General features: G+C 36.8%; 1 protein-coding gene across 1 annotated transcript in view; it reads right to left on the bottom strand.

Moving 5' to 3' along the window:
• Positions 1–744: 744 nt before the first annotated feature.
• The window catches only part of REV3L (REV3 like, DNA directed polymerase zeta catalytic subunit), a 79,658-nt gene continuing 55,903 nt past the window's right edge, over positions 745–24,499 (bottom strand). Inside the window, exons 19-32 of the mRNA XM_081314054.1 lie at positions 22,357–22,472; positions 21,612–21,730; positions 19,705–19,823; positions 17,625–17,766; positions 16,844–17,088; positions 14,787–14,895; positions 13,049–13,255; positions 10,756–10,865; positions 10,307–10,421; positions 9,135–9,272; positions 8,724–8,914; positions 7,472–7,718; positions 4,012–4,221; positions 745–1,602 (exon numbers count right to left, since the gene is read on the bottom strand). Coding sequence (XP_081170180.1) covers positions 1,462–1,602; positions 4,012–4,221; positions 7,472–7,718; positions 8,724–8,914; positions 9,135–9,272; positions 10,307–10,421; positions 10,756–10,865; positions 13,049–13,255; positions 14,787–14,895; positions 16,844–17,088; positions 17,625–17,766; positions 19,705–19,823; positions 21,612–21,730; positions 22,357–22,472 — 2,209 coding nt within the window. The 3' untranslated portion in view covers positions 745–1,461. The remainder of the gene's footprint in view (positions 1,603–4,011; positions 4,222–7,471; positions 7,719–8,723; positions 8,915–9,134; positions 9,273–10,306; positions 10,422–10,755; positions 10,866–13,048; positions 13,256–14,786; positions 14,896–16,843; positions 17,089–17,624; positions 17,767–19,704; positions 19,824–21,611; positions 21,731–22,356; positions 22,473–24,499) is intronic.

The following is a 24,499-nucleotide window of genomic DNA, read 5'->3' on the forward strand; positions in this document are numbered from 1 at the left end:
TGCTTCCTGGGGTATAGGGTGTCTCAATCCTCTTGGCCTTGAACACTTAAAAGCTACTGATTTAATAAGACACTTAGACTGTTTAGTTTGGGATGAACACTTTTTAAAAAAACATTTCTATAGTTAGAGCAAAAAATATTCAGTTTTCAACAAGTTGAAAATAAATGTGATGCTACTACTTTTCACCATCATATAAACACAAGTATTGACAGAATTTTATGGTGCAGCTCATGAGTTTTTATATTCACTGTAGTTGCTTGAATAATCTAGCTATTTCTGCACCCATTTTTCTCCTCCAAAGATCGGTAGGCTATAGCGTTTGCCAGCTCATATATTTTTAAGGGCCATATTCTTTCAGGAAATTCTTCAGTAAAATTCAGAAGATCAAAATACTCTTTATTTTACATATTTGTAATAGACTTTTTGAATAGCAACACTGAACAATTTCTACTCATTAAAGAGATTCATGTCACTTTAGTAATATTGTTTAAAAAATTCCAGTTCAACTACAATGAGATTTAAAAATGCACATTTATTTGATTTTATTAAATTTACTATGGTTGCAATAATTTTTAAAAACAAAATGATTTCCAATTAAAAAATGTATTGTGACCACATAATTTCTCATTTTATACAGTTGTACAAATATTCTAAATACACATTTTCTTATGATGGCAAATAAATTTTAACTGTACAGTACATAATGAAATATTTAAGCATATTTAGAAGCAATAGAAACGTCTATACAAAAGCAAAAATGGATTTTTTTATTTAAAGTATTGCAACAGTCCCACAGTTTTATAACAAAAATGTCTTTGCACAGTTCCTCACAATGCCCCCATTAATAGCCAAAGCAAGACAGTGATTTTAGAAAAATGTTTCAAAAATGCTACACTTACTACTGTTTGCAGTTTCATCAAAACAACAAATCTACTTGGAATCAAGCAAAATGAAGAAATATCCCAATCAACTTTAAAACTGTATAAAATCCATTGCACATTATTTTAGTCAGTTATTTGAAAAGTAAAAAAGTGTATTTACAAAATATTTTGCAGTCAAAATTTAAAGTTGATGAGATACCAGTAACACACATCCTGATAGTTCAATAAAACACAATAGCACTTTCCCAAAGATTTTCAGTATTACTACAGAAATCCACAGGGAATTTTTTTTTTAAAATTCTGAAATGGGTCTACAAGATGTTAACACAGTTATTTCAACATTTGTATTATAAAACAATGTTAAAAAGGCAAAAGAATGGCATCGTTAAGAATGAATTATTAACAGATTACCGAATGTATTTTTTTAATTTACTTAGAACAAACATTCATTATTTTTAGAACAAGTCAACAATGTATGAAAATCCTGGACAAGATGAAATTGAAGGACCATGCATGACGGTTTTAGAATGGTAAACACTGAAAACAAAAATAGCACCTGGAATCCTGTGACATATGCAATCTAAAACTGATCAAGTAGTTGGCGAAGATATGGTGCCTTAGATAGTTCTCGGCTCACTCTGGAGACTTTGAAAAGCACCGGACAGTTCAATGAAACACATGGTATCTGTCGATCAAAGCAACTTGTACAATTCTTGCATATCTAGGGGAATATATAATCAATTAATGCAAAGTACACTTAAATGGAAAAAAAACCATAATTAGCATTCAAACTAATTATGCACAAGTCCAGACAGAAAAGAAGATATTTTAAATTTTCTCAGCCTCTTAGAAAATAAATAAATTAAAAAATAATAATAAAATAAATAAAAGGAGGCTGGGAAAACTAAGATTGGCTCAGGAACATCTCAAATGCAGGTCAAACAGTGATGTGGCCATCAAAAAAGAAAGAAAACATGTTAAAAATGTTGATAATTCATGAAATTGTACAATTTTTCAAGATTCTAGTTCTTGATTTTGGAAAAAGCTTTTAAGTATTGTATGCCCTGGAATATGGGTGACTACACTGCCTACTACTGCTCTAAGGATTGACACAAGGTGATTCTGATTTCATGCATGAAAACACATGATTTCCACCAAATCCTTACCAACTCATTTCAAATCTATGGTCTTCCACAGACCCTGAAGATCTGTGGGCCCTGAAAATCAGAATGAAATATGGTGTTGAAGACCGTTATGGATGCATAATGGTAAATGGCACACATGGTCCATTGGATGAATGCCATTACTTTAAATATTAAAATAAAATTTATACTGGACTCAACCATTTGTTAAGTCTTTAATTTCCAAAATACTGACATAAGTTTCTTTACTGAAAAATACTGTATGCCTCAAATGCTTGTCAGTATCTAGAGGACTATGAAGTGATCCAACCTTACTGGATAACTGAAACCTTTTTATATGCTAAAAGATAAAAAGTTTCCCTGGGTCAAATTGTAATGGTTACATTAATGTATTACAGGTAGTCCTTGTCTTAGACCACAACTGATTCCAACATTTCCATAGCTAAGCAAGGCAATTGTTAAGTGAGTTTTGCTCCATTTTATGATCCTTTTGCCATAGCTGTTAAGCGAATCACTGCAGTTAAGTGAACCGTGTGGTCATTAAGTGAATCTGGCCTCCTCCATTGACTGTCAAGAAGCTGGCTGGGAAGGTTACAAATGGTGATCACATGACCCTGAGACAGTGCAACCATCATAAGTATATGCCAGTTGCCGAGTGCCCCAGTGTCATGTGACTGGGGTTGCTGCAATGGTTGTAAATATGAAAAACAGTCATAAATCACTTTTTTTCATTGCTGTTGTAATTTTGAACAGGCACTAAACAAATGGTTGTAAGTTGAAGACTACCTGTAATGTTTTCTTGGCAACAGTCGTCTGGGATTTTTTTTAAATCCAGTCTAACTTTCAGCCTTGGAGCCTCTAGGCAACTGCACAGAATGTTGCAATAAGAGAGGGATGTGGGAAATATGGAATGGAAAAAAATCTGCCACTGTTTTCCTTTGGAGTGACATGTTATAATCTACCACTCTGGATCTAATTACAGCATAACCAGGAGCAATGTACAGACATCCACTAGGGTACATGCTGCATACTCTCATATTGGTACAGAACAATAGAGATGGAAAAGATATATGCAAAACACATGTTTCTAAAAAATGCAATTTTTAAAAAGTATTCAGTATGGTGTAAGTTGGATATTTTGAAGTTTGTATTAAATGAAAAATGCACAGAAAGGTTATGGATTTCCTTCCAGGTTTTATTTTAAATCATGGGAAACTAGCTTTTTGTTAAAATTCTTCTAAGCCTCCCCGTCTTAGAGCAAAAATACAAAAATCTGACGGAATGGAGTAAGGAATGCATACAACGTTGATATAGACCACATTTAGACTGATCAGCACATCACAGCTTCTGACTGAATGTAAAATGCCTCTTGCTTGTTGAAATGCTCTCTGGATAGAAATTAAGAGCAAATAAAAAGAAAAAAGCAGTCTAATAAAAGTATAATAAAGTGCCACGAAGAGCACAATTCTCATAATCTTATACAATCAGTGTCCTCGGGCGGGGGGGGGGTTTGACATTGTCACAAAAATGCCATGCTTTTCATATCCATCAGACATTGAAACACAATTACATAATATTATTATTTGAGTGACAACATAATTTTACATGTTGATCCTTGGTCGTTATCACTGTTTACTGCAGATATTACAGTACAAGTCAGAAAAATGTGAAAAGTTAAAAAAATATCCCCCAAGTTCTGAGTAAAGCCACTAAACAAAGCTCCCAGTCCTTCCACATAAAAAGTATGCAAAAAGTTATTTTTTTTCTTCTTACTCTGTTAGAAAGCATTTAAACTGTTTTTAAGAGTTCCAGCCTCCGTACTACATGCATTAAGAAAACTGTATCTAATAATTATAATTAACATGTAACAGTTTATCTGCTCTATCTTTCAGAACTCCACTTGTAAAAATTCATAAATTGTTTCAAATAATGTGTCCCAGTTACTAAAAGCTAAACAAACTATTGTTCTCTACCAGTTTTATTCCCACCTTGGTTATTTGTTCATGTTTACGCTCCAACTCTCTGATTTCCTGATTTAGCATTACGATAACACGCTGCGGTTGGCTCCTACATTTATTGCAGATTCCATGCTGAGTCAATTCATCACATACAGGGCAATGTAGAGTGGTAAAATATTGGGAAATTGTCCCTTTTCGACATTCTTGCTCAGTGCGAGACATTGTGGACACTTTCTGGATCTATATGGCACAGCAAACAAAGCAAAATATATTTAGTAGGTTACATATGTTTTCCACATATATATATATATATATATATATAATATATCAAGAACTATTAGCAAAGCTCAACCAAATTTATTTTATCTTTGAGAGCCTGAGTTTCAGTTTTGAAGGTATGGTTTGATTTAAAGGAGAGCCAATGGAATCTCCAAGGTGTTAAATTAAATCAAGTACCTCCAAATTAAACTGAAGAAAGTAGGGAAAAGCACTAGGCCACTCAGGTATGAATTAAATCATATCCCTGTTGAATATACAGTAGAGGTGACAAATAGATTTAAGGAATTAGATCTGATAGACAGAGTGCCTGAAGAACTATGGACAGAGGTTCGCGACATTGTACAAGAGGTAGCAACCAAAACCGTCCCAAAGAAAAAGAAATGCAAGAAAGCAAAATGGCTGTCTGAGGAAGCTTTGCAAATAGCTGAGGAAAGGAGGGAAGCGAAAGGCAAGGGAGAAAAAGAAAGATACGCCCAATTGAATGCAGAATTCCAGAGAATAGCTAGAAGAGATAAGAATGCCTTCTTAAATGAACAGTGCAAAGAAATAGAAGAAAACAATAGAATAGGGAGGACCAGAGATCTTTTCAAGAAAATTGGAGAAATGAAGGGCACGTTTAATGCAAAAATGGGCATGATAAAGGACCAAAATGGCAGGGACCTAACAGAGGCAGAAGAGATTAAGAAGAGGTGGCAAAATTAAACAGAAGAACTATACAAGAATGAGCTTAACGTCCCTGATAATCACAATGAGGTGGTCACTGACCTCGAGCCAGACATCCTAGAATGTGAAGTGAAGTGGGCCTTAGAAAAACTGAGCAACAACAAAGCTAGTGGAAGTGACAGTATTCCAGCTGAGCTATTCAAAATCTTAAAAGACAATGCAGTAAAAGTGCTACACTCAATTTGCCAGCAAATTTGGAAAACTCAACAGTGGCCACAGGATTGGAAAAGATCAGTTTACATTCCAATTCCAAAGAAAGGCAGTGCCAAAGAATGTTCAAACTATCGCACCATTGCACTCATTTCTCATGCTAGTAAAGTCATGCTTAAAATCCTACAAGCTAGACTTCAGCAGTATGTGGATCGAGAACTACCAGAAGTACAGGCAGGATTTCGAAGAGGCAGAGGAACTAGAGATCAAATTGCCAACATACGCTGGATCATGGAGAAAGCTAGGGAGTTCCAGAAAAACATCTACTTCTGCTTCATTGACTATGCTAAAGCCTTTGATTGTGTGGATCACAACAAACTGTGGCAAGTTCTTAAAGAGATGGGAGTACCAGACCATCTTATTTGTCTCTTGAGAAACCTATATGCGGGTCAAGAAGCAACAGTGAGAACTGGACACGGAACCACTGATTGGTTCAAAATTGGGAAAGGAGTCCGGCAAGGCTGTATACTGTCGCCCTGCCTATTTAACTTATATGCAGAGCACATCATGAGAAAGGCAGGGCTAGATGAATCAAAAGTTGGAATTAAGATTGCCGGAAGAAATATCAACAACCTAAGATATGCAGATGATACCACTCTAATGGCAGAAAGTGAAGAAGAACTAAAGAGCCTCTTGTTGCGGGTGAAGAAGGAGAGTGCAAAACTTGGGTTGAAACTTAATATTAAGAAAACCAAGATCATGGCATCTGGCCCTCTCAATTCCTGGCAAATAGATGGGGAAGAAATGGAGGTAGTGACAGATTTTATTTTCCTGGGCTCCAAGATCACTGCAGACGGGGACTGTAGCCAAGAAATTAAAAGACGCTTGCTCCTGGGGAGGAAAGCCATGGCAAATCTAGACAGCACACTAAAAAGCAGAGACATCACCCTGTCAACAAAAGTGCGTATAGTCAAGGCTATGGTCTTCCCAGTTGCAATGTATGGCAGTGAAAGTTGGACCATAAGAAAGGCTGAGCGCCAAAGAATTGAGGCCTTTGAACTGTGGTGCTGGAGAAGACTCCTGCGAGTCCCTTGGACTGCAAGGCGATCAAACCGGTCAGTCCTAGAGGAGATCAATCCTGACTGCTCTTTAGAAGGCCAGATTCTGAAGCTAAAACTCAAGTACTTTGGCCACCTAATGAGAAGGAAGGACTCACTGGAGAAGAGCCTAATGCTGGGAAAGATCGAGGGCAATAGAAGAAGGGGACGACAGAGAATGAGGTGGCTGGATGGAGTCACTGAAGCAGTAGGCGCGAGCTTAAATGGACTCCAGAAGATGGTAGAGGACAGGAAGGCCTGGAGGAATGTTGTCCATAGGGTCGCGATGGGTCGGACACGACTTCGCAGCTAACAACAACACCTCCAAATTGCTTCAGAAGGACTGAAGGGCGATATAGAGATTCATTGGATTTTCTGGCTTTGTATAGTTTCAAGTATTGTTGTAACTTTTCCCCCTAGAAAGTTCTCTAAACATCAATTTAAGAAGCTGGCCAGTTAAGTTTATCACTCTGCAACTTAATGCATTAGAATAGTGGGAGAATGCTGTTCAGTTTGTGGTTTTGCTCTTCTGCTAGAATTTGTTTAAGGCTTGTTTGGAACCAGGGAGGAGGCTTAAAACGGTAAGTACTTTGTGGACCTGTCTCAGACAGTACTGTTAGGTTTGTTCTGATACTTTTTCACTACATGATTTATTTGTACTTTAGTATATTATTATATACTTTAGTAGTTGTAACATACAAATACATAATGCTCTTTCGTGGACTAAAAAAATGAAGTGCACAAGCAGTGCTTAAAAGTTGCTTTTTAAAAGTTGGCAGTTGTACATTGCAGTAGCTTGTTGAACAACCTGGTGCAGTTCTGGTTTCATAGTCCCTGTTATCTGTGTCTTCAAAGAGCCAGAGAAATAATATTTCAAAAATGTATTGTGGTGGAAACTATGAGGATGGCGATGTTCTCTAAAAAGTCCATCATTTCTGCCATTAACACAACGAAGCAGCTGCTGGAAATTTCATGCTTCTTTAATACAGCTAGCGTTGAATAATTCAACGCTAGCTGTATTGAAAAAAAATCTTTTAAAAAATTGTCTGTTGACATCTGAAGTGGTAAGAGAGGAAGTAAAGAAGTTGAATAATTCAGCTCAAATCTTGCCACTCTTAAATACTGAATTCAGTCTGAAACCCAGGTAACTTGATACATTTTAAAATTGGTATATTGTAAATATCCCTATTGTTTTCACTTCCACTGTTACAATCATGCATTATATTTACTACTTCACTTACCCTTGGTAATTCATTATACCAACTGAAAACATCTATGCCAATGAGAGAAAAGATCCTAGCCAGGGGAGGAAGAATCTGCTTGGTTATATAGTAGGTTGCATTCAGTCTCAGATTTGGGTCTTGCAAAACATCTATGGGCCGTCTAACCAACTGTATGAGAGGCAATCCTGGCATGCCATAAACAATAACATATGGAACTCTTTCACCAACACGTGGTTCAGACCGTCGGTCATAAGCAAGCATCTTTCTGTGGGGAGATACAACATTAGATTTCAAAATCTATTTGCTGCATGTGGAAGTGACAAAAACCCAAAAATTCAAAGAAACTTTAATACACTAATTTTATATTTTTATATTTATTTTTAAATTTATTTCTTGCAGTTCCTTTACATAGGTTCTGCCAATTATTACTATGCAAAATATACAAATGAAAGAATCATAAATTAAAACTAAGATAAGAAAACTAAGCTGCAAGAGCCACTCTGATTTAGGAGTTAATGCTCAGGAGACTCTGAGTTCCAGCCCAACCGTAGGCATAAAAGATGGCTGAGTGACTTTAGACCAGTCATTTTCTCTCAGCCCAACCCACATTAAAGGGTGGTGCTTGTGCGAAAAATAGGAGGCTGAAGGAGTATTTGGTATGTTCGCCATTTTGAATTATTTATAAAAATACAGCTACTCCTCGACTTACGACCACAATTGAGGCCAAAATTTCTGTTGCTAAGTGAGATATTTGTTAAGGGAGCTTTGCCCCATTTTACTACCTTTCTTGCCACAGTTGTAAAATGAATCACTGCAGTTGTTAAGTTAGTAACACAGTTGTTGAGTGAATCTGACTTCAGAAGTTTGCAAACATAATCCTGGGACACGGCAACTGTCATAGAGGCCAATTGCCAAACGTTTGAATTTTGATTAAATGACCATGGAGATGTTGCAATGGTTAAGTGTGAAAAATTGTCTTAAGTCACTTTTTTCATGGCAACTCTGAATGGTCACTAAACGAACTGTTCTAAGTTGAGGACTACCCGTATTGAAGGTCATAAATAACTAAAATACATACATATACACATAGAATTTAGACCCGGCTGATGCTAAAAATGTGAATCTACAAACACCCATCCCCACATTTTATACCTTAACAAAATGAAACCTTTCAATATTCCTTGAAGATATCCTAGTATTTCTTCCTACTCACCCTTATATGATTTAATATCAAATGAAATATTAACATCCTATTACTTATTGTCACTACCTTGTGATCTCTAGAGCTGGAACACAAGCACCAGGTCTGTATGCAGAACTTCCTCGGTACTCCTTTGCAAAGATGAAGTCTTGCATGCTAGCCTTCCCTTCTAATAATTTCATGCATTGATTTTGCACGTATTGCTTGATATGACTTATATCACGTGTTTCAAATAGTAGCTTAATGGAACGCTCAAGTATCTGGAAAAGAAAAAGAAAGCATGTTTTCAGTTGTCCTTTCGAAACTCATTTAAAGATAATTGAAATGATGGTGGCATTTTGCAACATTACACTTGTATATCATGACAATTAAAATGCTCTGGACAATTTACAAGGAAGTCATCCCTCCTTTCACAATTGGTACTTAGTCAACCAAAGAATGAACCCTCTAACAAAAATGCATACTTCATGTCTATTTTACCTTGGAAACAGCAGGACAAGCATCTCTTCTGACCGTTTCTATGCCTTTTGCATCAAATACTGGATCTTTCTGATCCAACGTTTCATACATATAGCCAACATATCTCTTTTTGGTTTGCAATATACATGGCAAATAAACCTATAATAGGGAAACAAATGTTAATTTGTATCAAAACTGCAAATGTTTTTAAAACTATACATCTTTCATAAAAATCCTTAGATGTAATCTTCCGACAAAGCATTTAATTTAGACTCTTGAGTGATAATGTCCATATGTGACAGGCTTAGAATTCCATTTGCAAAATTAGTTGCTGTAGTACCTGGAAGACTGCCCTCTGTGCCATGCTATTGGGCTCGGCCAGGCCTGGCTTCGCATTGTCCGAAGGAGCTTCCCGGTGTGTGTCATAGCTCTGAAGCTATGAAAAGCACCAGAGTTATGCTGCACCAGAAAGTCCCTTTGTGCAGTGTGAAACCCAACCCCAACCCCAGCCTCAGTTGCTCGTGCCACCCTGTCCTCCAAGACTTTTGTCTTCCAGCACTGCTGCAGCAGCTGCTCCTTGCCATCTATTTGCTCCCACAAGACATGTCCATCCTGGCCCTTCACGGGGCTATCTTCCTCAGGTCTCTTGAAGAAACTGCCACGTGCAATCTCGAAAAGAAAGTTTCATCAGGCCGGCAGCTGCCTTACGAAAAGTGAGGCTGACCATGTTCGGCCACAGCGGGAGCAAGAGGGCAAAAGTCAGTTAGGGCAGCAGGAGACATGGAACGCAGGGGGCCAAAAGGCTATAGATAGAAGGGGAGATAGGCTGGTGGGGGGAGTTCAAGCATCCTTGCAGCCATAAGTGAGGATAGGCTATCAAGTGCCTGAATATTGATCACATGGCTGTGGGGACACTTCAATGGCCATAACTACAGGCAACAATTTAACGCCCTTCAAATGATCGCTGACCGAATGGTTGTAAGTCAAAGTCTACCTGTAGAAGTCAATTTGGGCTAATAAGTGTGATGAAATACCTTTCACATGATTTGAACATGTGAAAGACTCCTAATTTAGTCTAATAAATATAAGCACAATGAAATTATTATAAAATTAAAGTGCTTTGAAATATTGCATGAGAAAATTAATAGTAAAACTATCTTGAGTGCAAAAATACCTTTTCAAACTTGTCTTACCTTTTCAAACTTCAATTTTACTGGTTTGGGATTGGTAGCTGTTACTGCTTCAGCAATTTCTTGACCAATTTTAAATGATTGTTCCTTAGTAGCTCCTTTCAGTAGTACAAACATGCTAAAACAAGAGAATTGGCTATTTAATTTTCCCTCAGAATTGTTTAAGCAGCACAGTAAGAGTTTATAACATGGCAAACGGCATACAGGCACACTTGCACAAATTAGCATCCTGGATATCCAGACTGTTTCTGCTTACTTTAATACTTTATTTCTATTTCTGCCTTTTCCTGGAGAAGAAATTCTGCCAACTTCCTATTCTACTGTTTAAACTATATTCTTATATAGATTCAAAAGTTCTTATATAAACCTGTCTGACATGATTAAGAGAACAAAAAACAAGTTAACACAATACTGGCTGGCAAGCCTCTTCATAAAAAGCCAGTCTTAATTACCTGTCTGTGTCCCCATATACAACCCGTGCTCCCCATTTCTTTGTATCATTCACTAATTTTATTGCACGTTCCAAGGTCTCTCTGGCTTTGTGGACAATACTATCAGCAATCTGGAGATTAAAAAGACATATTGCAAAAATCTTAGAATACAGTATTTTCTTTCACCTAATCATGCATTTTTCATTCATTTACAATACTCTTACTACTGTTTATAAAATTATATGATTTGTTCCATACATCCTGTAAAATCTTTATAGCAGAGTAAAAATAAAGATGGATGATTAAACAAATCTGCTAAGATACATTCAAATTAGCCTTCTGATCATTACATTCAAAAGACATTAGCAAAATATATGTACTTATTTCTTGGAGCCAGAAACTACACAGATAAGAGACCCCTTCCCTTACTTCCATCAATTGACACTCCTTGGATCCATGTGTTTAACAGTGCTGCCCAAGCAGTTTTAACTGCTCTTTTGAGGAAAAAGTGAAAAATCCTCTCCTATGTGGCAAATACCCAAAGGGTGACAATGACATTTTCGTAACACCTCTGCTGCAGATCTCAATGGCTGGAAAGGTTTATAACAGGAGTTTAGATGTCTCTTAACAATTTCTAATTTACTTTAAAGAATAACAGAATAATAGAGTTAGAAGGGATCTTAAAGGTCTACTAATCCAAAGTCTTGCTCAAGCAGGAGATCCTATACTCTTCCAGACAAATGGCTGTATAATTTCTTCTTAAAAATATGCAGTATGGGAGCGCCCACAAGTTTTGAAGGCAAGTCATTCCACTGGTTAATTGTTCTAACTGCCAGGAAATTTCTCCTTAGTTCTAGGCTGTTTCTCTCCTTGATTGGTTTCCATCCGTTCTTTCTTGTACTGCCTTCAGGTGCTTTGGAAAATAGGCTAAACCCCCCCCCCCCCATCTTCTTTGCGGCAGCCCTTAGATATTGGAACACTGCTATCATGTCACCGCTAATTGTTCTTTTTATTAAACTAGACATAAGCGATTCCTGCAACCATTCTTGTTTTACCTTCCAGTCGCCTGATCATTTTTGTTGCTCTTCTCTGCACTCTTTCTAGAGTCTCAGCATCTTTTTTATATCATGGCGACCAAAACTAGGTGCAATATTCCAAGTGTGGTCTTACCAAGGCTTGTGGTACTAGCACTTCACGTGATGTTGATTCTATCCCTCTGTTAATGCAACCTAGGATTGAATTGGCTTTTTTGGCAGCTGCAGCACACTGCTGGCTCATATTTAAATGATTGCATACTAGGACTACAAAATCCCTCTCACAATTACTACTATTGAGCCAGGTACCACCTATTCTATACGTGTGCATTTGGTTTTGCACAGTTTGTGCAGAAAAGAGCAACAAAGATGATAAGAGGTCTAGAGACTAACCTATATGATGAACACTTGTGGGAACTAGGGTTGTCTAGTCTAATGAAGAGAAGCACTGGGATGACATGACAGCAGTTTTCCAATATTTGAGGGGCTGTCAGAGAGAAGAGTGTCAACCTATTCTACAACCTAGAATTAAGGAAAGATTTTCTGACATTTAGAACAATTAATCGGTAGAACAGCTTGCCTCCAGAAGCTATGGGTGTTCCAGCACTGGAGGTTTTTAAAAAGAGATTGGATAGCCATTTGAGGACCCAGATTGTTGGGGGCAATAAGCTGACTTTGTAATAATGCCGCTTGGGGGGGCCGAAAGCCCTAATAAGCAGGCATATACATAGAATGAAGGCTATTGCTAAGCACATTGGTTTGTGCTTAAAATTGTAAGCCGCCCTGAGTCTTCGGAGAAGGGCGGGATATAAATGGGATTAAAAAATTTGTCCGAACGGTAAAGGGTACAGGGACTCCTACATGAGCAAAGGGTTGGTCTAGAAGACCTCCAACCCACTTCCAGCCCTGTTATTCTATGTTCTATGTATTCTTCAGAATTATCTGAACTAAATCAGCATTCCTGTGCTACAGTTGGTAAACCAAACCATTTTTCTTCTAATGTGTTAGGCTAAATTTTGTGTGTCTTTCGATCCAGTTTTTGGCTCTTCATGCTGCCTGGACAAGTCCCTGGAGTTTGCTTAGCAGGGTTTTTTGGAAGTCTTTGCCTCTTCCTAGGATTACAGATCCTGACTATTCCTAGGGCTGATGGCGATTGGCTCAAGGTCACCTTCTGGCTTCATGCAGAAGTAGAACTGATAGGTTTCCAGTACCTTTAGCACTATATCAATATGAGCCTCCGTTATTGTTAATAAGTTAACATTTTGTTTTCAATTACTTACTTCACTACATGGCATCCTTCCAGAAAAATTAGCAGCAGTGTAACCGAAAGTGACGTTTGCTATAAGTTTAAGGCCAAGCTGACGGGCTTCAAGCATTCGAGTGATAGTTTTGTCAAGTTTGTAAGCTTTCATTGATTGCTTCACCATTATCCTAGTCTTCAAAATTTCTTCCAGCATTCTTGGCAGTACACCCTTTCTTACAGAAGGCTATCGCAAAACAAAAACAATAATTGAAAGGTTGATAGTAATAGCACTATTAATCCTCATGTAAATACTTAGTGATATGTTGAGGCAAACTGAAGTAAATCCTGACTGATATTAGCAGCAGTGTGGCCATGTTTTGCCCACTAATCATGTAGTGATCTTTTCACACAGAGTACCATGTGAAGAGGGTTATTGGCTGGAGGATAAGTAAACTGGTGTAGAATTGTTATTCAGGTGAATGATTGTCTTTTTACTCTGCTACATAAATCTAGGAATAACTTTAGAAAGTAGCATGATTGATAAGATTGGGCAGTGACAAGAAGGGAAAAAGGTAATTCAGAGCATGTCTAGGGATACATATAGCACCAGTCAGCACCTCTTTAAATCAAATTTCTTAAAGCTTCTTTAAAAAGTTGCTAGTAAATAATCCAAAAGTGCTCCCATGCTCTCTGAATCACAATTTTAACCTATTTATTTGCACTTAAGAACTTTTTTAATATCCAAGATAGGACAATTCATCTTATTACATAAACATATTATCAATCTGATGTTTAAAAACACACTGGATCACTAATATGTGTCCCAAAATGTCTCTAATACTTCGACAGCCTTTATGCTTTCCACTCAAGTTTTCTGACTCATTTATTTATACATACACTGGACCACAGCTTCTCTCCATCTTCTTTCTTTAAGATGGCTTAGGACTCCCTATGAGTAGGGCAGCTGTGGAAATGCTGTGTTATTTTTAGTCCTTTCTTTGGGGTAGGGATGTGTTACTTGCAATTCTGCATCAATATGGGTGAATAAGCTAATATCTGAGTATTAAATTTTTCCTTGTTGTGAAATGAGTACTTTTTTGTGCCTTTGGGATCGAATTTTGTAGTTGGCATTTGGAAGCTCAAATACAATGTCCACTTTCTACTCAATTTCTTATCTGGTCAACTTGCCCTTTGAGAATACGATAGCCTCATATGACAGCCTTAAACAGTCCTTTCATTTCATTAAAGCTCTCCCCTGTTAATACTCCTGCCTGTTAATTCTTACTTTACTACTTAGGGGAAGGAGAAGATTAACTTGTGGTTAAAAATAGGATAGGGATCCCACAAAGTCAAAGCAGGAGAATTTTGTCTTATTTCAATTCTCTATCCAATTTCTGGTTAAAACTGAGTTTCTTACTTTAAATTTTAAAAAATTCTATGAATGAGGTGAGAATCAGAATCAGAGGGAACCTTCTCCCTTGTTTTTCTTCATAAGGAATGAATCTCTTATTTGGGTGTCACATCATTCTGAAGCCGAGCAAACCTGGGCGCCTTCAGAGACAATGCTGCTCATCACACTTTTTTACCACTGGTTGCTAAAAGGACTATTTCTTTAGTTAATGTCAATACTATTTATCAATACCTATTATTTTCCCTAAAATTCTATAATTTTTCCTATATCTATTAGAGTATGAAACTGAATTTATTTACAAAGACAGAATATAAACAAAAAGTAACTTTTATAAACACGTTATTGTGCTAAAAAAAAAAAGTACCTTAACAAAAGCTATTCCAAGGGGTGAGATTGTGATATCATGTCGAAGCTGGTACAGCAGATCAGGAGATACTTTCAGAGATGTGCATCCAAATTTAAATTCATCATTTCTAAAATATAAGGAAAAATGAATTGTTCTAAACTGTCCATTTTTTTCAGTCTCTCTCATGATACAGTTTTTCACTCACTTTTTTGCTATTATTTTCTCCTTATGTAAAATCTTTTTTTTAATCTGTTACAGTTAAATATGAATGCGTTTTTGCTCCTCTTTTCAATTGAGCAAAAATACCAAACTTCTTACAGCAGACTAAAACTGACATGTCAAACACAAGGCCCACAGGCTCGATTCAGCCCACGATGGGCCTAGGTCTGGCCCATAGGGCTGCCCTGGAGAGCCTAGCCGGGTGCCCCCCAGTATGCTCACAGAAGGTGTCTGTCAGCAACCGCAGCCCACCAACCCCTTGGCTGGCACACTCTGCAGGTGTGCAGCTTAGGTGGGTCTGAGCACTGCGACCGCCGGGCTGGCCTTCCAACAGCAAGCGGAGGCAGAGGCGTGGGGGGAGGCATGCAATCTAGCCTGCTGGACATGCTGGGTGGCTGCCTGCCCCGTCTCAGCCATAGTGGCCATGGACAAACAAAGAGATGGTGGGGCTGTGGCAAGGCAGTCCAGCTGGTCAGCCCCATCATCCAACCTTGTCCTCCAGTGAGCCTGCCACCCGTCCCCATTCCCCGATGGCCCCAGCAAATAGGTGGAGAAACCCCATCCCTAAGAGGCAGTCGGGACTCCCCTCCCCACTCTGAGGCTCCTCTGGTTGATCATGCCCCGGCGCCCCCCTGGTTCCGCCCCCCCCACCGCCAAAGACCCTAGGACCCCCTCCAGTTCCACCCGGGCCCCAGACATCAAACTGACCAAGTTCACCTAGTCAGCAGTGACCAACCAGCCATGCCCCCACGAGGGCAGCCACAATGCTGATGTGGGTTTGACACCCCTGGACTAAAACAATATCCACAACAATACCACTACAAAAAAAGTCAACAGATCATAAAAACTGGGTTATTAACTATACGTTTGGGAAATAGGATGTTTTTAATCCATCAGCAACAGAACAAAGAGTTGCACTTATAAATTTCTTTTGAGAAAAATACCAGTTTCTATTCTGTTGCTGAAATCTCACTTGTTTCACTTATTTCTCTCAATAAATTTAATTATTAATCTTTTTAGATCAAAAGAAAAATACTTTGTAATCTTCATTTTTTATGTCATGAAATAATTATAATTTATTGTTAGGAGTTATGTTGGGTATCTTCTCAGCCTATTTATATAAATCATGTCATAAATTAATACAATTAAAAAATATGATAGATTTGAATCTGCACAATCACCCTAGTGTTTTCTTTTTGTGTAAGCAAATGCTCTCTCCAGATTGCCAATTTAAAACTTGCAAATATACAGACTGTCACTGATTTACAATCACAATTGGGACCGGAATCTCAGTCATTCAGCAAAGCAGTCATTAACTGAGATGTCCATGTGAGTGACACAATCCCAGCACTCCCAGTTGTTAAGGAGACAGATCAAGAGAGCTGCCTGCTTGGAGGACATCTTAACTCCACATGGAGCTGAGATTTCCTCCCCATTCTGATCAGCAGCTTTTTGAGAGCTGTTAGGCAAGAGCTGAGATTCCCTCCCAGCAGGCAGCTCTTCAACAGTGACTCACTCTATGCGGGTGTGTGTGTGTGTGTTTGTGTGTGTGTCTGTGTGTGTGTGTGAGAGAGAGAGAGAGAGAGATTGATTTTGTCACTGGTCTTAACTGCTTTGCAGACCATAAAGCACCCTTTCTCAGTCCACTGTGATTTTGAGCCCTTGTTATGCAACTCCTTGTTAAGTGAGGACTGCCTGTATTGTCTCTCTACAGGGAAGAGTTTTTTTAAAAGAGAAATTTTAAGTACCCTAGAATTCTATAGCCACTTATTCTATAGCCACACTTTCTCAGAGTGCTATACATTTATTCTATTATAGTGCAAACATGCACAGAGATTTAAATGATTAATACTTACTTCCCCAAGTTTTCAATATGTCCCAAGCATGTGGAAAAGCAATAATTATATGCTATCACTATGGATGGGTATAAAGACTGAAAATCTAGCACAAGGACAGCATTGCTGTAGAAACGGGATTCTGGCTCCATTATTAAAGGAATACACTGAGGAGCCCTCATTTGAGCTCGCTGTTGAACGCTGGGTGTCACAGCAATGTAATTCATTGGTTTGGCAATACGTAGCATCATTGATTCCACACGATACTAAATAAAACAAAAACTCAGTAATTAGCAATCCAACCTAGAAATTTACTGCATGTCTATCAACATTACGCTGAACAAAAATCTAAGAACTCAAGAGCAATTCATTCATGAATATTAATAATTAAAGCTATAATGTGGAGGTCCCAGCATCATTGGTTGGTATAGGACAATCAGGAAACAAAAGCTGTATCCCATGTTTATTTTTCAAATCACAGAAAAATAGACAAATTTTGTTCGGAATGCCAATCTACTCAAGAACACAATTCTGAGACCAACAGCAAGTGCCAAAGTTAAGAAAACAGAAAATATAATTTATCCTAGAACTAATTCAGGAACCAAAAGTATTTGTGTCTACTTCTACCAAGGAAAATGTTAACTCTTTTCTCAAAGGGGAAGGATAGATATAAATGATTGGCTAAAGCAATCTACCACTTGTCTGTAACATAAAGTGATTGTTTATGTTTACAATAATTCTCTATGAATTAAAAAGGATATGTTCATTTTTAAACAATTAAATCAAAGCAATTAACGGTTACCTGTGATCCTCTTGTCAATACATGCAAGAACTGAATTCCAAACAGCCTTGCCATTTCACTTGTTCTGCCAATCAAGTCCACTTGTTCTAATAGCTGTATATTCCCACGAACACGACTAATATAATAATCAACAATTTTCCACCTTTAAAATAAAAGCATTAATATGTAAAACCTTCAAAACTAAATTACAAAAAAGTATTTTGAAAAAAAGCCCAAGAATTTGCTATAAATTTTAAAAATGGAAAGCAATATAGTATTATTCTTTGAAACAAAGAATATACCAGAAAACTGGTATATGATGGCTCTGCTGGAATACAAACACTTATGTATTTCAGATCTATTTGGCTTTCTCTACAATCAGATTAAGGGACGCAGTGGCTCAGTAGGTTAGGACGCTGAGCTTGTCGATCAGAAGATCGGCAGTTTGGCGGGTCAAATCCCGAGTGCCACGTAGCAGAGTGAGCGCCTGTAACTCGTCCCAGCTTCTGCCAACCTAGCAGTTCGAAAGCACGTAAAAATGCAAGTAGAAAAATAGGGACCCCTACGGTGGGAAGGTAACAGCGTTCCGTGTGCCTTTGGTGTCTAGTCATGCCGGCCACAGACATCCTCGGACAAGCGCTGGCTCTTCGGCGTTGAAACGGAAATTAGCACTGGCCCCTAGAGTCGGAACGACTAGCACGCATGTACGGGGGAACCTTTACCTTTACAATCAGATTCTTCATGCACAAAGGTGCAAATTTCATATTTAGATGTGTCAATCCTAAGGCAGACAGTTATATTCTTCTCCAGGGCTAATGTGCACATAGAACTTAACTTCTTTTCTCTCTCATATATAGTACTATGACAGGGGAGGGGAGCTAATACATCATAGCTCCTTTTGCTTGTACTCTACCCAGTATACTATAATGTGTTTGAATCTTGAGATGAAGGGGGAAAAGTAACCCCTATTTGATAAGCGTTGCAGGGAAGATTGTAGCTGCCAATTTCCTTGGTGTCCTTTGATTTGGATAAACTGATATTAATATGGTAAAAACTTAGTTGAAATCTGGTTTGTGGCTTCAGTTATTTATGGAAATAAATCCATGTTCATTTTTATGAGGTACTGTTAGACCTCAGAAAGGAGGTAGTTTACTGGGATCAGCTAGTGGTATCTAAGTGACCTAACGTACCTCTCTGTGGAAAGTTTAAAAAAAAAAGTTGTGAGGAACATGGGGAACACCAAATGCTGCCACTTTTTCTGTGGCAAATTTCCATAAAGCGGCAGAAGCTGCACTGTGAATCTTTACACAATTAAAAAGTCTTTGTTATTGATTACCACCTATTACCTCAGAATACAAATTGTCTTGTGAAGATTTGAGAAAATATGAAATAATTGCAAGTTAAATAGATTAAATAATTCTATTTGCTTACAATAACATTGACCTGATAATTCATAACATGTAAGTTTTCATGCATTTCAGCCAATTCCATGGGAATTGTATTTTAAATGTAAAAGTAGAATGGTTTACTAAGCTTACTGTATTCATAATTAACTGTATAGCCAATTTACTTTTAGATAGCACAACACCTTTCTATTCAATGAACAGATAATAGAGCTAAAACACTATGAAAACAAGCAGCAGCAAGCCTCATACTTGCAACAAGCTGAAACGGTCCACTTCTTTTTTTTTTTTTAAAAAAACTGAGGCTTGTTCTGAATTGAATCTGATAAATTCAAGAGTCGTTTGATAATATAGGACACTATTACTCCACTAGTCATGCAATGCCTTTCCTAAACAAACCACAATTAAATATAGTTCAAAGTCCAGAATGACATTCTAAGCAATTAATCGAGAATGCAAGTATAACCTTCTGTTCTCTTTTTCACACCTCCAACAGAAGAGAAAAAGATCAGGGGGAGACTGGAAGCAATTTGATCAATCTCAAAATGTGCCTGATGACATCAGGAAGATCAATATGGAGGTCTGATCTATAATGCTGACCTGCTGATTTACAACTTCAGTTTGGAACTACAATTATAATTTCACATCACATTTGGTACTGGGCAATTAATTTTAAAATGATCATTACAGACAATTACCGATAGGTGTCTGCCTTGTTGTCAAACCAATCAGACAGAACACGAGAAGTGAAGAGTGGGAAACGCTGATGAAGTATATGAAAGCTCACATTTTCAAATGTATAGTTGGTCAAAGCCACCTAAAAAATAGAAAATTTAGATGATTGTATTTTTCTATAGTTTATATCCAGAACACGGAATGGAATTCAATAGAACAATTACCCAGAGAATAGGTTGAAAATTGCCACAACTTTTAATAGTTTCATTTTACAAAGAGTTTGGTACAGAACAGGGCAAGGATTCAGATTTCAAACAGCCTAAATACTGATCAAAATCTCAAAACACATGCTGGGAGTATGTTGAAGGAAGCAAGATCAAACCCTTTATGCCACAGAGACACCTTGTGCTCTCTCACAGTGACCTTGAATTTTGACAGGCTTTGCATCACTAAGCTAATCAGAAATGCAGTTAAAAATATTTCCCATCTCTATCAACCAATAACTAATATGTTATTGCTGCATTCCAATGAGCACTGCAAGAAAAGCTAGATGGGAGAAAAATCAGCAATGAACATGCTTCAATTCTATTTTTATATCTGTCTCGGCCAGTCAGATATTAAGGCCACATTAAAACAATTGAAAAAATAACCCTGATTCAGTATCTCTCATCCAACTAGCATAATTGCCCCTCCTCCACTCAAGAAGCAAAGACCATTTGCTTTCCCCCTAAGAATATGGAAAAACCACATTTTATGTGAGTGATAGTTATTACCTCATCATTACAAAATTCTAAATAACACACTAAAGGAAAAACAAATTAGCCAATAAAATTAATTACAGCACAACTAAAGAAACAAGAGTTGATTTTAAAAATCAAAATATTTAGAAACTAATGGTTACCCATAGGACGCTGCTGGGAAATTCTGTGAGTTTATATTCAATGGAAGAGAATACCTATAGTTCAGGATTGAACTGATGGGAGTTCTTGCTGCTCTCTGAACTTGGATGCTTGCTTGCAGACGTTTTATTATCCAACTAGGTAACATCATCAATGCAAATGACTGTGGCGTTTGCTGCCTGTTTAAATGTAGTACTTGCTCTGCCACTTTGGTGGGGAAGTGGTTTTCTCATTGGCAATTCTGCACGATTGTGGGGTCCTTTGTGCTTTCTGAGCTTGGTGCTTTTCTGCATGATTGTTCCTGCTTACCCTCATGTGGGCTGCTGGAGGGGATGTATAGTGTTTTTGTTTCCTTCCTAGGTTTTTTATTGTCTCTTTTGTATAATGTAATTTATCTGTATACATCTATTTAGCACGAATTCATCCTTCAACAACATCTTTGAAGGAATGATTATACGCAAATAATACTCAACGCATCAGACACATGAGGTTGGAGAAGAATGACTTACAATAGAAGAGAATGACTTAGACTGATACTACACAGACAAGTTTAATTAATATATTTCAAGTGAAATAATGCTAGGTTAGTAAGCAGCTGGTCTTTAAGCAGAATACTGCCAAAAGATTAACCAGGATATGCTACTGAATTACCCAGCAGTAGGTATCTAGGTATTTTGCTCTACTTAACCTTTGCTATTTACTCTTTTCCTCCACAATTCAAACCAAATTTGATTCTCTCTGTGGTATTCTGAAGTCAGCAAAAGTACAGTCAAAGAAATTGTTCTCTGTGTGCTTTGGATAGAACTTTACAACAGTGAAGTGTATTTCTTTTTTTTATTACTTTATTACTTAGAAGCAAGTAAGCTGCCCAGATAAAGAAAAGTCCATTGAACATATTTCTATCATTCTGAAAATGAGTAGTTTATTTCAGAATAAGCTCTTTGGAAATGTTATTTTATAATAATTTGAATTTATATACACCTAATAATCCTATTGCCCTTTTCCAAGTTTATAATTTTGCCATATGTTACCTCATGTCTCATAATTCTCCAGATATTTAATATAACTCTTCCAACAATGTTTATTTCACTCATTGTATCTGCTCCATATTCATCTAGATCTGAAGCAAATCTGTTCTCTTTCTTATCATCTAAAATACAAAAATAAATAAATTTAATGATAAATACTAAAGATGCATTTATCAGAACAAAGCATTCATGCTTAAATCTAAGTTTACTATAATGGTAATAAATCATCCTGGCAAGTTGTATGCTACACTTCAACTTAAGGATACAAATGCAATTCTCATTTTTTCCCCTTGCATTACTGAGACAGGAGAAGAAACATAACACTTTAAGAAACAGACCTGCAGGTCTGAATTTATGTCATAACAATGCATACCTTTGGCTTGTGTTCACAGGTAATAAAAATCTAATTGCCTATTCCTCTGTGGCAATTATACTTCATATCTGCTGCCAAACATCAGGTTGATAAACTAAGTATGGAATAACAAGGTGACCTTAATTTATTCACATTAGATTCATATGCTGCTTATTTTGGTAGCTGCATCTCCTATTTCTGTCCCTTGTCAGAAATAAGGGTTAGAAATAAAATATGGGTACAGCTATCTAACGTCACAAATTTAGTAAGTCAAATTTCTCTGTTAAACTGATAAATTCTTACTATAGGGGCAGAATACAAGGAATGCACCCAACTAATGGTCATTTCAAAAAATGGACAGAAGACTCATAATTAACACATGGTTCACAAACACACCTGGAACACGAGAGATCATCTGACATAAATCAACATCCAGAGCAGCAGCTCTCTGTAAGAGGTATCCCCAAGAATGCATTTGGACTTCATAGCCTAACAAAATATCTGGATCATACCTAAAAACAGAAAGATATGTCTTTATATAACCAATTATTTAATTTAAATTTATTCATTAAAGCTGCAAATGTCACTAAATTAAATACATATTGTTATTTGGTGAAGAAGTTTAATTCCCTATGTTGTACTGTGTGGTAAGATGTATGCAAATTTGATCTTAAGTACTGTGTACAGGTAGTCCTCCACAATTGTGACCACAATTGAGGCCAAAATGCCTGCTAAGTGAGACAGCTGTTAAGTGAATTTTGCTCCATTTTACGATCTTTCCTACTACAGTTGTTGAATGAATCACTGCAGTTGATAAGTTAGTAACACAGTTAAGTGAATCTGGCTCTCCCTTGATTTTGCTTGTTAGAATGTTGCAAAAGGTGATTGAATGAGGGTCACTGCAACCATCACAAATATGAGTCAGTTGCCTAAGAATCTAAATTTTGATCATGTGACCATGGGTATACTGCAACAATTATGTAAAACATGGTCATGTCACTTTTTTTTAGTGCCATTATAACTTTGAATGGTCACTAAATGAACTGTTATAAATTGAGGACCACCTGTATTGTCATTATTTGTCAAATAATTGAACTGAAATTCAAGTGAAGATGACAAATTATTTTGGAACCTGGAGTTTTGTTTTTTTTGAATTCTAAGAAAAGCTCAGTCCTCCTGACTAAAGGCATCATGGAGTTGGAGAACATTGGTTCTTTTTTTTTTAAACAAAATAAATGGATTGAATTTACAGTTAAAAGGAAAAAAGTACACAGCGTTATCACTGAACTCATTAGTTTCATAGTAGATTTCGATATATGAATGTATAACTTAGTCTAAAAAAGGATTACTCTTTTATTACTCTTAAGGCAGCATTTTTTCAAAATTTTAAAAAACTGAGTTTCTTATTCAGAGAAACCATTTTTATAGATCAGAAATGTTAAATGTCTATTTTAGGTTATGCTATAAAATATGTAAAAACAAGAGTAATTTTTATGGCTATTACACTTCATTTTTAATGTGTGATTATTCTACAAATTAGTTTCCAGAGAAACTGAGTAAAGTAGTCCAATGTAAAAAATTACTTCCTTTTCACAATTGGAAAGGAGAAGCTGGCGGCTATTTGCAGTGATTAATTTTCTAAAAAAAAGTTCAGTAAATATTTGACTTGCTTTTATTTACAATGATAGATCCCTGTATCGCCTTAAACTTATTTTGCATCTCTTTCACCTAAAAATAAAAAGGCCAAATAGCCTTGTGTTAGTAGATTGTTAGCCGTGCCAAACTAGATGTAAAACATTTTGGTTTCCAATTAATAAATTCTCTGCTTTGATTTAAAAAGACAGTCTGAAAGCTTTAATTCTCATAATGTATTCAGATGAATGCTGGCAAGATTCCTAACGGTGTTACTTCAAATAAGATGAACATTTCTATCAATTCTGAGCAAGCTTTGCATGACTAGAAATTTGTAATTTTCCATTCAGATAAAGTTTTGATCCACGATAGATGACTGTTCTAATGCGAATTAATTAATTACCCAGTAAAAATAATCAAGAATCCTTTTAACAGAAACATTAGCTGAAAAAATATATACATGTACAAAACTATTTTGCTTACCCTTGTGCAGAAAATGAATATTTATATTGAGAATAATTACATTCTTATCAAGACATTAATTCTGTGCCTGAATTGTAGCATATCAAAGCTTCAGCTGGTGGATTCACACATGAATGAATGCTTCTTATAAAATATTTTCTCTACATGGAAAACTAGACCTAAAGATATTGACTAGCTCAGTGGTAATACGCTATGTGCACTAGGTAACTTAAAGCAGAGTGTAAAGGAATTTTTTAGTGCAACATGTTTTTGAAGGTTTTTTTTACACAAAAACCAAGGCAAACTAAGCCAGAAGGGCATTTTTGTAGAAAAAAATATATCCTTGGATGCTTAAAATTGTAACAGCCTTTATACAATATTTTTCTGTGTGTCTTTAGTTTCATCTCTTTTGGGGTGGGGGATCTTTCTGATAGGCAGAAATGGA

Source organism: Vipera berus (assembly GCF_964194415.1).
Source record: "Vipera berus genome assembly, chromosome: 1".
Classification (NCBI taxonomy): Eukaryota; Metazoa; Chordata; class Lepidosauria; order Squamata; family Viperidae; genus Vipera; species Vipera berus.